A 17383-nucleotide genomic window follows, 5' to 3' on the forward strand; every position below is an offset into this window, starting at 1 on the left:
GGGGTTATCATCCTCAATGACATAATTTCCAAAACTTTCAACTACGTTGAACAAAATGGCTATCTAAAAATTTTGATTGTGTGTTTGGGAGAATGGTGGTCGTGAGAGTGGGGTTAGTTGCCCTCCAATTACTTTCAACTATTAAAAAGGGCACTAGCCCTATCAATATTCAATTGAACGAGCCCCTTTTGAAGTTTTTACGACAACTCTATCATTAAAATTCCTATATGCCTCCAGGGTATAACTTACAACGTTTGCCCTGGGGACTCTGGGGGGTTTGTCATCCTTAAATACATAATTTCCAGAACTTTCAACTACGTTGAACAAAATGACTATCCCTAAAATTTGATTGAATGTGTCTGGGGAAATGGAGGGCGTAAGGGGGGGGGTTAATTATTCTCCACTCATTTTCGACTATTAAAAAGGGCAATTTTCATTTCCAATGAAATGAGTCCCTTTTGAAACTTCTACAACAACTTTCTATATAAACCTTATATGCCCCAGGGCATAACTTTCTTACAACCTTCGCACTGAAAGCTATGACGGGGTTATCTTCCTAAAAGACTTAACTTCCAGAACTTTCGAATACGTTGAACAAAATGGATATCTCAAATTTTCGATTGGATTTGCTTGGTGAAATGGCGGGCATGAGAGGGGGTTAGTTGCCCTTGAATCACTTTTGACTATTAAAGGGGCAAGACCTCTTTCAATTTGCAAATGAAAGTGACCTTTTTGATGCTTTTATAACATCGCTTATTATAAAAACAGTAAATGCCCCCAGGGCATAGCTTTAAAAGCTTGCCCCGAGGGTTGTGGGGGGATGGGCTGCCATCCTCTAAGACCTAAATTCTAAGAATCTCAAATGTGTTTGCCAAAATGGCTATTTCAGCTTGTTGATTAAATGTGTTTGGGGAATGGGTGGGCGTAAAAGGGGGGTTAGTTGCCCTCCATTCACTTTCGAGTATTAAAAAAGGCCCTAGCCCTTTGAATTTCCAATCGAATGAACCCTTTTTTAAGTTTCTACCACAAACATTTTAATAAAAACCTTATCTGATTCCAGAACACAACTTGATACGAGGGTATAGAAGGCTGCGGGGGGAGCCTCCAGGGCAAGGGTTTAATTACCTTAACAGTAAACAGCATAAAACACAATGGCTATCTCACAGATCTAAGTGGCCGTGTTTGGAAACATAGTTGGCGTGGAAGGGGTTTTGCATACTATCGAATCCCTTTCGACCTTGCAATATAAAACTATCCGTCCCGTTTTCTAATTGAATTGACCATTTTAGAACTTTCTGCGAAGACGCGTTCTATAAAAACCTTATATGCCCCAAGGGCCTAACTTATAACCCTTTCCTTGAGGGGCGTGGGGAACGGTACTCCCAAAAAAAAAAATTTCCATCTGAAAATCCACAACACTAAACAAAATGGACAATACTGTCTAAAATTTTGGGTTGGATGTGTTCGGGGAAAACGTGGGTGAGAGAGGGGGGCTAGTTGCCCACAAATAATTTTTGACTATTAAAAAGGGTACTAGACCATCGAATTTCAAATCAAATGGAACATTTTTCAAGTTTCTACGACAAAAATTTCAATAAAAACTTATATGCCCCAGGGCATAACTTATAACCCTTGCCCTGAAGACTGTGGAAGGAGTGTCCTGCTCAAAGGTATAATTTCCTGCACTTTAACTGCGTGGAACAAAATAGCTATCTCAACTTTTAATTGGATGTGTTCGGGGAAATGATGGGCGTGGAAGGGCCTTTTAATTACTTTCGACTATTAAAAAGGGCACTAGCCCTTTGAATTCCCAATCGAATGAACCTTTGTTGAAGTTTCTACGACAACGCCTTCTTTAAAACCTTATATGCCCCCAGTTTGGCTTAAGATGTTTCATACACAAAAGAAATAAGAACATTCATGTTTAAAATACATCTGATTTTATTAATAATTTTTGATTTTTTAAAAATAGATTTGGGCTTTATTTTTCAGAAATAAGAACATCGGCGTTTAAATACATCTGATTTTATTAATAGTAGTTGATTTTTTTTTATAAAATTTGGTTTTAGTTTTCAGAAATACGAACATCAACCTTTAAAATAAATATGATTTTATTAATAATATTTGATTTTTCAAATAAAGTTGGGTTTTAGTTTTCAGAAATAAGAACATTCACGTTTAAAATATATCTGATTTTATTAATAATATTTGATTTTTTTAATAAAGTTGGGTTTTTAGTTTTCAGAAATAAGAACATCCACATTTAAAATACATCCGATTTTATTAATAATATTTTATTTTTTTAAAATAAATTTTGGCTTTAGTTTTCAGAAATAAGAACATCCACGTTTAAAATACATTTGATTTTATTAATAATATTTGATTTTTTTACTAAGTTGGGTTTTAGTTTTCAGAAATACGAACATCAACATTTAAAATAAATATGATTTTATTAATAATATTTGATTTTTCAAATAAAGTTCTGCTTCAATAATAAGAAATCCGAACATCACTGCATAAAACATAATTGATTTCAATAATTACATTCGATATTTTATATAGTTAGGCTTTAGTTTTCAGAAAAACGAACATTAATTTGTAAAAAACATCTGATTCTATTAATAATATTTGTTTTTTAATAAAGTTGAGTTTTAGTGTTCAGAAATAAGAACATTCACGTTTAAAATACATCTGATTTTATTAATTTAATTTTTTTTAATAGAGTTGTGTTTTAGTTTTCACATATAAGAATATCCACGTTTAAACTACATCTGATTTTATTAATCATATTTGGTATTTCAATAAAGTTGAGTTATAGTTTTCAGAAATAAGAACATCCACCTTTAAAACACATCTGATTTTATTAATAATATTTGATTTTTATATAGTAAAGTTGAGTTTTAGTTTCCAAAAAGTAGAACATCCACGTTTGAAATACATTTGATTTTATTAATAATATTTGATTTGTTAATAAAGTGGGGTTAAAGTTTTCAGAAATAAAAACATCCACGTTTAAAATATATCTGATTTTATTATTAATGTTAGATTTTTTAATAAAGTTGAGTTATAGTTTTCAGAAATAAGAACATCCACCTTTAAAACACATCTGATTTTATTAATATTATTTGATTTTTTTAACAAAGTTGGGTTTTAGTTTTCAAAAATAAGAACACCCACGTTTGAAATGCATTTGATTTTTTTTTAATAATATTTGATTTTTCTTAATAAAGTTGGGTTTTAGTTTTCAGAAATAAGAACATCCACGTTAAAAATACATCTGATTTTAATAATGATATTTGATTATAATAAATCAATTTTATTATTTGATTTTAATAAAGCTGGATTTGAGTTTTATGAAATAAGAACAATCACGTTTAAAATACATCTGATTTTATTCATAATATTTGATTGTTTAATAAAGTTGGGTTTTAGTTTTCAGAAATAAGAATATTGACGTTTAAAATACATCTGATTTTATTAATAATCAATCTGATTTTATTAATAATATTTGATTTTTATTAATAAAGTTGGGTTATGGTTTTCAGATATATGAATATTCTCATTTAAAACTAATCTGATTTTATTAATAACATTTGATTTTTTAATAAAGTTGGGTTTTAGTTTTCATAAATAAGAACATTGACGTTTAAAATATATCTGATTTTATTAATAATCAATCTGATTTTATTAATAATATTTGATTTTTTAAAAATAAAGTTGGATTTTAGTTTTCAGAAATAAAAACAGCCACGTTTAAAATACATCGGATTTTATTAATAACATTTGATTGTTTAATAAAGTTGGGTTTTAGTTTTCTGAAATAAGAACATTGACGTTTAAAATACATCTGATATTATTAATAATCAATCTGATTTTATTAATAATCAATCTGATTTTATTAATAATATTTGATTTTTTAATAAAGTTGGGTTTTAGTTTTCAGAAATAAAAACATCCACGTTTAAAATACATCTGATTTGTTAATATTATTTGATTTTTAATAAAGTTGGGTTTTAGTTTTCAGAAATAAGCACACGTTTAAAATACGTCGTTTTTTTAATAACATTTGATTTTAATAAGTTAGTTCAGAAATAGAACAGACATCCATCGATTTAATTAATATCAATCTGATTTTAATAGTAACATTTGATTTTTTAAATTAGTTTGGGATTTAGCGACCAAAAACTAGAACGTTAACTCTAAAAAAAAAGCCGATTTTATGAATAATGGCTGCTTTTTTAATAGTGTCGGGCTTTAGCTCATCGAAACCAAAACATCGATGTTTAAAATGAAACTGATATTATCAATGATCAATCTGGTTTTATTAACAAAATTTGATTTTTTTTAATTAGAGTTGGGTTTCAATTACCAGAAATGAGAGTCTCACCACTTAAAATACATCAGTTTCTACTAATAATATTTGATTTTCAGTTAAAGTTGGGTTATAGTTTACTGAAGCAACAAGATTCACGTTTAATATACATCGATTTATTAACAGTATTCGATTTTTAACTAAAGTTGGGTTTCAGTTATCGGAGTTAGGTACATCCATACTTGAAGTACGTCTTAATTTTAAACCGATATTTGATTTTTTAATAATATTGGATTTTTGTAGCTAAAAATACCAGTCTCCCCATCTAAAATAAATCTGATTGAATTTATATTATTTGATTTTTTTTAATAAATTTGGGTTTTAGTTATCATAAAAAAGAACACCTTTGTTTAAAATGTATCTGTTTCTATAAGTAATATTTTCTTAAATAAAGTTAGGTCTTAGTTTTCGCAGACGTAGACACTCCCGTTTAAAATGCTTGAGGTTTTATGCCTCCCACCTTATATTGTCAAACTGAGTTAGGTTTTAATTTTCAGAAAAGAGAAAAACCAGGCTTAAAAAACATCTAGTTATATATATTCTACTTGATTTCCTAATAAAGTTGGGTTTTTAGTTTTCAGAAATAAAAACATCCACGTTTAAAATACATCTGATTTTATTAATATTATTTGATTTTTTTTAATAAAGTTGGGTTTTAGTTTTCAGAAATCAGAACATCCACGTTTAAAATACATCTGATTTGTTAATGATATTTGATTTTTAATAAAGTTGGATTTTAGTTTTCAGAAATAAGTACATCCACGTTTAAATTACATCTGATTTTTTTTAATAACATTTGATTTTTTAAAAAAGTTGGGTTTTAGTTTTCATAAATAAGAACATTGACGTTTAAAATACATCTGATTTTATTAATAATCAATCTGATTTTATTAATAATATTTGATTTATTTATAAATAAAGTTGGATTTTAGTTTTCAAAATCAGAATCATCCGCGCTTAAAAGACAGCTCATTTTATTAATAAAATTTGCATTTTTAATAAAGTTGGGCTTTAGTTTTCAGAAATAAGAACATTGACGTTTAAAATACATCTGATTTTATTAATAATCAATCTGATTTTATTAATAATATTTGATTTTTTAATAAGTCGGGTTTTTGTTTTAATAAAAAAGAATACTCACGTTTAAAATACATGTGATTCTATTAATATTATTTGATTTTTTTTAATAAAGTTGGGTTTTATTGTTCAGAAATCAAAATATCCACGTTTAAAATACATCTGATTTGTTAATAATATTTGACTCTTTAATAAAGTTAGGTTTTAGTTTTCAGAAATAAGAACATCCACGATTAAAATACGTCTGAATTTTTTAATAATATTTAATTTTTTAATAAAGTTGGGTTTTAGTTTTCAGAAATAAGCCCATCCATTAAAATCGATTTAAAATAACTTATGCTGATTTTATTAATAATATTCTGATTTATTTTAATAATAAATTTCGGCTTTTGCTTTTGAAAATTGAAACATTAACATTTAAAACACCCGGAATTGTACTAATAATATTCGATTTTTTTCAAATTAATTTGACTAATTGCGTTCAGAAATAAGAATATAAACCCTTGAAATACATTTGAATCAATTACTAGCATTTAATTTTTTTATTTTAAACGTGGATGTTCTTATTTCTGAAAACTAAAACCCAACTTTATTAAAAAATCAAATATTATTAATAAAATCTGATGTATTTTAAACGTTGATGCTCTTATTTCTGAAAACTAAAGCCCAACTTTATTAAAAAGTCAAATATTATTAATAAAATCTGATTGATTATGAATAAAATCATATGCATTTTAAATGTGGATGTTCTTATTTCTCAAAACTAAAACCAACTTGATTAAAAAATATTATTAATAAAATCAGATGTATTTTAAACGTAGATGTTCTTATCTCTGAAAACTAAAAGCCAACTTTATTGAAAAAATCAAATTTTATTATTAAAACCAGATGTATTTTAAACGTTGATGTTCTTATTTCTTAAAACTAAAACCCAACTTTATTAAAAAAAATCAAATATTATAAATAAAATCAGATGTATTTTAAATAAGGATTTTCTTATTTCTGAAAACTATAACCCAATTTAATTTTTTTTTTAAATATTATTAATAGAATCAAATGTGTTTTAAGCATGTATGTTCTTATTTCTGAAAGCTAAAAACCCAACTTTATAAAAAAATCGAATATTATTAATAAAATCAGATGTATTTTAAATGTGGATGTTCTTATTTCTTTTGTGTCATACACTATTTTTACTGGGGTATCACCTAAAGGTTCAATATGCGTTTTCATCTCATTTTAAGAGATGTAAAAAAAGAAGAATAATTTTCCAAGTCAAAAAAAAATTCTGACAAGAAAAAAAGAAAAGTGCTACTACAAACACTATTTTTCTAATAGTAAGTTACGACGTATCATATCTATCATATCTATATATGATATAGATATGATACGACTTTCATATATGATATCATATATATCATATCTATATCATTCTCATTTTGTATTTCGAAAATATTAAATGTGATTTTTTTTGCTTCAGTATATTTCATGTCATTTTAAGACATGTAAAAAAAAGGTAATTTTTTTCCGTTTAAAAAAAAGTTAAAAAAACAAATAATTAAACTTAAAAAAAGTATAAAAATGGGGGGAGGGGTCAAAAAGTTGGGGGGGGGGTATTGGGGACCTTGGAGGTTAGGGTCCTTGGTGGCTGGGGTCCTTGGTGGGGGCCTTGATGGTTGGGATATGGATGTTCAAGAGGTATCTTATCATTGTCTAAAATGTATACAGCTTTATTAATTTTGACTTTATATATATTCCCAATGCTACACAATATTTTGTGTTAACTGCACTCCTCACTTGGTACTTGTGTATTATAGTGATCACACTTATACATTTAAAATTTCCTAGTTAAATATATTCGGAAATTTAAATATTTATTCTTTGTGATATCCTTGTCATTTTGGATTTATAACCCTATCACTACTTGATTTCTAAGGATTGTTCTGTAAGCGATTAAAATTAAAACCCTTTCTCTCCGGAAATTTAAATAATTATCCTCAAGAAATCCCTCCAAAATAAAATATAATATGTATCTCTTAATGGAGTTACCATTCCCTCAGATTTACCCTTAGTTGATAAGCAATTAATAGTTCAAGCCTTTCTCTTCAGAAATTAAAAAAAAAATATTCTCATTCTATATGCACGCAATAACTATGTGAAATGTCTATGCCAGAACCATGTGACAAATTCCTGAAGACTCTTTCTGTCATTAATCTGTCAATTGAATTCTAACGCCTCTCTATTTAAAGTAGGTCAAATTCCTTTGCTTGTAGTTCTGACTGGTGTCCAATTGTCTCCCAAATATGGAATTCCTGTAGGAGTATACGGTCTCTTACTGCTATAAACCTTATTGAAAATATCATGGATAGACAATTAAAAAAGATAAAACAAGAAAATAGGGAGCTTGTCCCCCTTTATTCAGTTATTCTGGCAATTGAGAACAAAACTTTCACCACTTTACCATACATCTCAAAACTTAGCGATAAATATGGAAAAAATTTAAATAAACATAATCTGTCTGTTTCTTTCAAAACTGAACAAAAAGTTGAACATTTTTTCAACTCAGAAAAAGATAAAACTGACCCTGTACTGGGTAGTGGTGTCTACATAGTCCCTTGCTCATGTGGGAAATTTTACATTGGTAGGACCCATCAACAGCTTGGTGAATGTTTGCATGAACACAAAATTTCAATAGATAAGTTCCTGAGATTGGAAAATAAAAATGACTTTGATTCCACCTTGGCCCTGCATATCTTTGAAAATCCTACACATCTGGTTCTTTTTGAGGAGGCTACTTTAATATCTATTGTAATTGGCCTACTGCAATCTTTTAAAAAGGTTATTGAGATAAAAAAAATTTATAGACAGAAATTTGGCTATAAATAGAGACACCGGAGATATTTCATTAACCCCAATTTATAACAATTTAACATTAAAAGACTCAATCAATATTTTTGCCCAGTCTAATTTAAGAGAAGCTATTGGTATATCTAATGAAAACCGAAATTGTAGACAAGCTAAAACTATTGCAAGACAAAAAATTCTTGCTCAATCATCTTGGTAAATCCTTTTTAATTGATTCCTGCCTGGCTTTTATTCAGTGTCATTTCTCTTTTTGTTGGGTAAACTTCGGAAGGTTAGGCTTTTTTTTTCTTATTTGTTTAGCACTGAGGACAACTTGGCGGAAGTCCTTGTCGAAATATTTGCTTGTTCTTTGTCTTCATGTTTTGCCACTGGATGACAAAATCCTCTTTTTCTCACCTTTTTTATTTTATTTTTGGTTTATTATTTCCTTTCCTCTCTTAGTTTCATTAGTCCCAATTCTTTAATCACAACTCCTGAAACACAAGGGTCGTTATTTTAGAACAATAAGAAACTTCTTTAAAGGGACTAAAAAACTTTAGCGTGAAGAGCGAGGTGTTGAGGAGGGGGCAACCCCCTCATATACGTAATAATTTCTGTTTGTTTTAAGTTTTAATGTTGCTTCTTACTTTCAGTTGAAAATACTTTTTTTTATTTAATTTATTTAGTAGAGTCAATGATCTCTACAACAATGCTGCAGGGTCTCAAACATCAGCTCGCAGAACAGAAATGTATGAGGCAATTAGAACGATTCGTGGTTTCTAAGTTATCCATGGCTTATTTAATCAGGAATGTCAAGGAGGATTGGCCACGGGATATTCCAAGGTGAAAAGAAAAGATCGCACAGCACAAAGATATTAAAATATAGTATTTAAACTTGGTAATTTAGCCTAATTATCCCTGTGCAAATACAAAAAATATGCTGCTAAAGCACAGCAATGCTTGTCGCATTTTGGACTTGGGGTTTTAACATTTACGATTGTGTTTTTTTTGCGAATTGTAGAGGACTAATGTAAAGAGTAATAATATTGAGAAGTGTTTTTATATTATATATAATTTATCGGTTTATAGTTTGAAAGGAATGCCAAAATGACAAAAATAATTTTTCTCTATTACACTAAAATGGAATGCAGCTATACTCAAAAATGAGCTGGCAAAAAGGTTGTTTAAATACTGCATGAATGCTATTAATCCCAATTAGACCTACAAAAGGCTTAGCCTACATAAAGTGATTTTGCTCAGAAATGTGTCATTCTTTAACTAGTCAGTCAGCCCAAACAATAGGCTATTGAGTTTTCCTAGTTTTATCTATTGAATCCAAGCCAAAATTACACAAACATTGACTTTGACTTTATCAGTGTTTTAACCATCTGCTTTCTTCTTTTTTATTGTGGATATAAAAGAAAGATGTTAAACTGAAATTTTGCATCAAGTTGAAGCGATTGAAGGATCTTATCCCATCCACTTTACTTTAAGCTAAAATTCGTAGGTATTACTGACAGGCATAACCAGTGTCAACATCTAGATGTCTGAATTTTTGCCTTAAGAGACAGTTTTTCGCCCAAACTTGAGCTGAAAAGCAAGTGTCGTTAAAAATCACTTTGTGCTCACAGTAGTATTTTGAACAGAATATATTAGCAGATTGTCCCCCAAGAGTGACCAGCTTTCAACTGGTTTTATTAATTAATGCATTATGATTCAAGATCTAACTAGTCTTTTTTTTTTAACTATTTGCCTTTACAGGGAATCATGGAGTCATCTGCCAATGAGCAAAGTGATCCTAAAAGAAGAAATCGTCAAAACAATAGAGGCCAAGGCTATCGGAGAAATGACCATCCAGCAGACAGCTGGAGAAAATCGAACTCAGACAACAGGACAAATAGTATGTATTGTTCTTGAATAAAACTAAACATGACTTGCGAAAAACACGAGGAACGAATTGAACAAAATAGGACAAAAGCGAAGGAGGATCATATTCAGCTAGTGAATAAAAACTTTTTGTCCATTTAGTCAGTGGTTGATGATTAACCTAGTTCACTTTTGTCTTTTGTTTTATCCTTATTTTTTTGTTCCTCGTTTTTTTCGTAGGTCATGTATAACCAGTGCAATCTTAGAACCTATTTAAGAACTGAAGATAATAGGGATTCTGCTTAATTTCAATTACAAGCTATGCTAATGGTGGATTTCCTCTTCTGAAGAAATGTACACTTTAGGGGAATTTACACCGTTATTGTTTCTTTTTCCCTTTTTCTTTTATTTTGTTAGTGTTTTCTGTTCAGTTTAAGAGGGAAGTGAAAAAATGGACAACAGGTACCGTTTTTCAGTACCGTTTCTGTTACCTTTTTTTGCCGTTCTGTTTTCTTCGATCACACTCTTCTTTAAATTCTGTGTGGTCATTTGTGCATCATCCGTTGTAGCGCAGTCCAGCGATGACTCACCGGATTTGTATTATTTGCAAGCTGGTAAGTATTGTTATCTTTAAGTGTTCGAAGGAAATGATTTGCAACTACAAAAATTAATAGAATACTCCGCCCCTAAGTATTGGAAACAGTGACTACGGTAATAATGATAATAGTAGCTTGGAATTACATGATGTAGATTTTGACAGTAATAGTGAGAGGTCTTTAGGGGAGTATTAATTATATTTAGTGGGTGCAGGTTTGTTTTGACTATTGAGGCTATGCGAATCATCGAGGGATTGCAGATTTTGTATTAGACTCGAGACACTAAAGGGGATTCAAATTTAAATATTTTACAATTTTGTAAAGAAGTTGATTTGTTCTGTAATGTTTACTTAATTCAGAATGCTGCAATTAATGAGAATAAATTAGTTGTCTACGTCCTTTTAATTATAAATATGTATACTTGTAAAGAAACGGAAAAAACCGTTTAATCTGTTTCTACCCTGACTGTACTTGTGGCTAGTAGGGTGACCGGATCTTATAGAGGGGGTAAAAAAAAAATTCGGGATTTCGTTTGTCTCAACCCAACAAAACGATTCCCCTTTCCAGATATTGAGAATGGTCAAAATTTGACTTAAGTTAAAAGACGTTAACACGTGCTGCTTGTCGCTCAATGTTTAAAAAAATTCAAGATTTTGGCCAAAAAGATTAAATATCCATAACTCCATAACTCCAGAACGGTAAATAATAAATACCCGCTTAATATCTCAAAGGAAAGCCAATATTGTTCTTCAAAATTCATATTCTACACATAATTGTTGTTGTAAGTCAAACCGAGTTACAACAGTCTTTAGCCCCAAAAATGTGACCTGGTACCACTAGTAGCGCACTTTGTGTATTTTGTTATTAAGTGATAAATTTTTTTTTTTTTTGGTATATTTTTTAGTTTAAAGCAGAAATATAATAAAAAAAGTAATACTGATAAGTCTAATGACATTTTTTATTTTAAAATATAAAAGTCAGGTATATAGTACATTATCAAAACTGACTCAAAAATGATACAGACGTAGTACAATCATGAGTTGATAATTTTACATTGTTATTTAATCTATTCTAGAGCTTTTGTTAAAGTATTTTTTGAAACGTCAGGATGTAATACTCGGCATTTGCTTACAACTTGGAGGACATATTCCTTTTGGCCTTTATCTTTCTTCAGAAGGTTGTTAAAGTCTTTTATTAATTTAACACCACGCTCAGCCATATCATTAGCTACTTTTAATTTTTTGATAGTTTTCAATCCTTCTTGGAAGCCACTATTTTGAGGCCAGATGTTTGGATGTTGTCTTAGAAAATCGATTTTATATTAAATCGGTCAAAGAATGCAAATGTTTCTTTGGTTAGTAAATTTACCAATCCTCTATCAACTACCTGTTTAATTTACCAATTCCTTACTTTTGGGTTTACAACCCTAGTGTGCTCAGATGGTTCATCGGTGATACCGAGCAATTTATTAGCCATTAACAACATTTCGTCGTCTGTAATGGTGGGATTGAAAAAAGATAATCCCACCAACTCTGCATTCAAATACCACAAATGGTTCAAAAAATGTCGTTGTCATATATTTTATAGTCTAGCAGACTATGCAAAATACCAAAATCTTGCTTTGGTGCAACATGAGCTTTTGGATCATTGTAAGTAGAAAAACAGATATGGCACGCACAGAACTTTCTTCTTCTTCAGACATCTTAAATTGACGGCGAAAAATGAACATTTTAAAGCAGTAAATAGCCTTTGCCATCCACCTTGCGTGGTGAATGGCTCCTGGAGTTCTAAAACCCACAGCATTGCCGTATAAGGATCCAATAAATACCAGAGCCAACTGCAATAGCTCTTTATAATCATCCTTGGGGTGCCTCTCAGTTAATTTGGTTTCGAATTCAGCAGCAACATTTGCAATTACTTCTGGAGTTCGCTGCTTTTGTACTGGATTGTCACTGATGCCTGTGTTGTATTTTCCTTTTTCTATCTTGGGACACGCAGTGAGGAATCTCTTAAAGGTGTCTGGATGAGGCCCAGTAGTTGATCCTATTTTTGTGCCAAATGCCTCTCTTAACAGAATTTCCAAGATATGATGACGACAAGCTGGGTATAACAACTCTGCCTAACATTTGCTCCAATATGATGCATGCTCCTCTGAATCTTCTTGTTTTGGATGTTATAGTGTCGAAGCACATCGTCTTGACGGTGCTGGAAAGACCCCATTCATGTAGGCATTCATATACAGCTATGGCTTGCTCCTCTCCAGAGCTGTTTGCTGTTACAGGAACTCACAGCAACTGTATCTTTTCGCCATATGAAATTGCAATAGCTATTCGCTCACATTGTTCATTTTTTAAACACCCAGTAAAAGTTTACCATCCCAATGGACAACCAGGGGCTTTTTTTCAGGAATATTTACTTTATCAAAAAAAAATGTAAGTATATTGTTCTCCAAACATTTGCTTTATATGGCGTAATGAAGTTTTCGAGACATCTTACTCAAGAGGGTTAATATTTAGTGCTTCTGGAGTAGCTATTCAAATTCTCGTCAAGCTAGTCAAATTCAAGATTTTTATCTCCTACCATGCTCTCTAAATAGAGACGCAGAAATTTTCTAATTATTTAGACAATACTCGTTTCTGAAGTACAGGTAAGAAACGGTCTTAAAAGGTCAAGAGACGGAAACATTCGAATCTTTCATCCTCTCTCTCTCTCCATCCCTCCCTCCCTCTCTCTCTTTTTTTGTTTTAACTACTGTTTGGGAGTTGGTGTTTATGTAGTAAGAACATCTCCCCCATCCTTTACAGGTCATGGAGCCTTTGTGGGATCAATACATCGTATTTTTTGAGTGATTTTTGTTTTTTGTTGCATCATATTTTTGCACAATCTATTCCTTATCAGAAAAAAACGAAAAATCCATGGTTATTTACAAACGTAAAAATTTACATACTAAGTGAAAAATATGTACTGATAAAGAAAGTAAACAGGAATGAATTCATTTCTTATTTTAGCTATGACGCCAGCACTGTATCTTATATCTGTCAAATTAATGAATTGAGGATCAAATTCATTAATTCAACAACATGGCTTCTTAGCAGTTTCTTTTCTAGTCTACATTCCTGCTTTGGACTATTGAATTGCCTCATGAAAATCCAAGTCTCAAAAACCAATTTGTAGAATTGAAGATTTAACAATCCAATCACCACTGAATTTTCTTGCAAAATTTCAACATTCAATAGTATTTAAAAATTAATAGAGGTAATCCGTATACTTACAACTCCAGATAATCCATTTAATTTGTGTCCTGTTTTTTTATTTCCTTTCATGTTTCAGCATGCACCACCCTAACTCTTCACCAAGTCAATGCTACTTCATTTACAAAGAAAGGTCCCTTTAAAAATAATTTATTAATGGAAAATGTTTTTTTTTTTGGGGGGGGGGCGTAGCGGTTGTATCTTTTGTAATTCCCGTCTAATTCTGGTCCCGAATTTAGAGAATTTATATCCTGCCCTCAATATTTATCTTATGGAACTGCTATGGAGCGTTTGGAATTTTGGGCCTATACTTCAACTTTTTGAACCCTAATTTATCCCCCCCCCTTCTCAAAATATATAATGAGCCTCCCCTATTTACTGCTTGCACAACTAAGCAATGCCGTATGACCATTAATTAATAAAAAAAAAAGTTTTTCCGAGGAAGTAAAGAGCGAAGTTGAAACTTAAAACGAACAAAAAATATTACTTCACAGCTTATCTAACATATATCAATAAAACTAGTTCAAATAAATCACCTGGTGATGCTTCCTTATATTTGTAGAATTACAGAAAACTAGCGCTTTACTAATAACACAAAAGCCGAGTATAAAAAACATGAATATTGATTTAGGAGTCAAAAGTAAATACGTAGCCTGACAACAACAAACTAATCTATAACGCTTTTCATAGTCCTACAGGGGCTTTGATATCAGTAACTTTCAGTATACAATTAAAATTATCTTAAAAACTTAGGCATAAAAATAATAAGTTTACAGTCATTAAACAGCATAAAAATAATGGATTGGTTTATCAGGTAACATCTTGGTCTCACCTTGTATTACTCGAAGAAGAACATATCACCTGAATACAGTGGCGTATCCAGGATTTTATTTCGGGGGGGGCCCGTCAGTCTACCTTTTTATAGCAGTCATATGAGCAAGAAAATTATCTATCATAGTGCAAGATTTCAGGTGGGGGGTATCTAGGTAAAGAAATGAAAAGTACACACTTGTCATGAGTATTTCTAGTTGTAGACTTTTTTTTGTTTGAGAATGGATGACAAAATTTTGCCAACAAATTCAGAATTAAACAAAAAGTTAGAAGCAGTGAGAATTTCTATTTTGGGTAAGTAGATGTTTTAGAACTGCCACAATTAGCAGAATTTTAGAAAATATAAAAGAAATAAGTGTATTATTCCTTATATTTGCCAATGGAGCCTTTGTTTTAGAGAACCAAATAAATAAAAAATAATATTAAATCAAAGACAGTTGCCCAGAATTTGGTTTTGGAGGGGTGGGGGCCTCAATCTACCTAATATAGCAGCCATGAAAGCAAGAAATGTATTGATATTAACATTGTTTACAGAGGATGAAGCACAATTAAAGTTTAAAAAACAGACTCAACTGCACTTAGAGAAACAAGCAACAAAAGACGACCTAACCTCTCACAGTAACAGCCGCCAGTCGTTTTTGGCATCGATCAAAAACTTGGTCAGCATCGACCTGGATATCGTGGTTCAGGATCATGTGAGCTAGTCCGTTCAGACGCTCTTCGCCTGTTGAACTCCGCAGATAGGTTTTTAATCGCTTAAGACAGCTAAAGTTCCTCTCAGCAGAAGCGGTAATCACTGGTAATGTCTGAAAAATCGTCAAAAGCCATCGAATGCATGGGAAAAATTTTGCATCGCATGACGCAAGAGTCGAAGCAACAGTTCATGGTTTCTCAGACATTCCGAGCCACTTCTGTTTCCAAAGGACTAACTCACATTCGAGCGCACGTCTACCGCCGTGAAATCCCTCGTAAACAGCAACGGCGTTCACAAATTCATTAATTTTTAATGACTCGCTGTTAGCTGGCAAAAGCCTTCCGATTTTGAAAGATGCCTCCTGGAGGCGCAAAAATCGTTGATCAAATTCTTTAATAAATTAAGTAAAGTAAGGTTCGAACAATAACTCGCAAAAAAAAACCTTGATACACTTATTATCATTGATGGACTTTCGGTAGATCTACTATGATACAGTCGGAGACGCATTTAACTCTTGTTCAAGCTCACGGGCTTTCTGAAAAATTGTTTAAAAATCATTTTGTTTTGACAGCAGTGAAGTATCAGAACATAGCTCAGGATGCCGACAGCACTCAACTAAGTCTAAATCTTCGGCTTGTAGCGCCCTATAGACAGAGAGCATTATGGCACTTACAAACTCTAGCATAGACATCGTGAACACAAAACTAAATTCGGTTGCTGCTGAAACCAACGCATTCGCTTTTGAAATAACTTCCGTATCGCACCGTATGCTACCAACTATTTCCTCAAGTACGGAAGTGATTGCACAATACAAAGACATAAAAATTAAAATGCAATTGGGAGACTCCACTCATCTTATTTCGCACAACTTCACAAGCTTCCTCACAGGACAGTGACCACTTCTACAGACATATTTGATCTTTTTGGTGAGGATGTTAAAAATGAAACTATCTGCTGTATAGTACAAAGGTTGATTTAACAAGCGCTACCAGACTAGTTTTACGTAAAGCCAAATTTAAGCTGTGTAATGCACAGCGGGTGTAGATTACATGTAGATATTTTCTCCTAATTTCTGCCTGTGAACCAAAATAACAGCCTGACATGTTGCTGGACCCATCAAAACCAACCCCCACAAATTTCTCCATTTTTAAGCCGAACGCAATGCATTGGCCAATGAGTTTTACTACTGCAGAACAGGTTAGATTTCCTCAGACAGAAAACTGTAGAAACCACCCTTCAAATAAGGCAAAATTTTCATATTAGTATCTGACTACAAGAACTAACTAGAACTAATTAAGCTTGTCAGCATGTATATCAATAACTGTACAACGAACCTGAAGAATCCTTTTGACGCTATTTGCTGATGACTGCAAGCATCTTAGACGCAAAATCAAATTAAAAAAAACAAGTTTTTTAAACTGAAAGTAAGGAGCGACATTAAAACTTAAAACGAACAGAAATTAATCCGTATATGAAAGGGCTGTCCCCTCCTCAACGCCTCGCTCTTTACGCTAAAGTTTTTTATTGTTTTAAAAATAAAGTTGTGAGACAGAGTCAAAGCGTAAAGAGCGAGGCGTTGAGGAGGGGACAGCCCCTTTCATATACGGAATAATTTATGTTCGTTTTAAGTTTTAATGTCGCTCCTTACTTTCAGTTTAAAATTTTTTTTTTATTTAATTTCTGATCGTTTTTTAGTTAATGCAGCTTTTATTTTGGCTCACCGTCATTGAATAAGTAAACAAAAATCTCAAAGAAGATTTACTCTTCGTTTGCTAAATGGCTGTATCTAAATTTAGTTCTAACTTAATTTAAAAATTAGCGTACGTAACGAACTTGTATATTTGTATATTTTTCT

At 31.4% G+C, this 17383-nt stretch overlaps 1 protein-coding gene across 1 annotated transcript in view; it reads left to right on the forward strand.

Moving 5' to 3' along the window:
- The window catches only part of LOC148955395 (uncharacterized), a 284254-nt gene that overhangs the window by 235659 nt on the left and 31212 nt on the right, over positions 1-17383 (forward strand). The window contains exon 2 of the mRNA XM_089102106.1: positions 10052-10190. Coding sequence (XP_088958232.1) covers positions 10058-10190 — 133 coding nt within the window. The 5' untranslated portion in view covers positions 10052-10057. The remainder of the gene's footprint in view (positions 1-10051; positions 10191-17383) is intronic.

This window comes from Artemia sp. Qi Xiang Cuo, chromosome 2 (assembly GCF_049724085.1).
Source record: "Artemia sp. Qi Xiang Cuo chromosome 2, ASM4972408v1, whole genome shotgun sequence".
Taxonomy (NCBI): Eukaryota; Metazoa; Arthropoda; class Branchiopoda; order Anostraca; family Artemiidae; genus Artemia; species Artemia sp. Qi Xiang Cuo.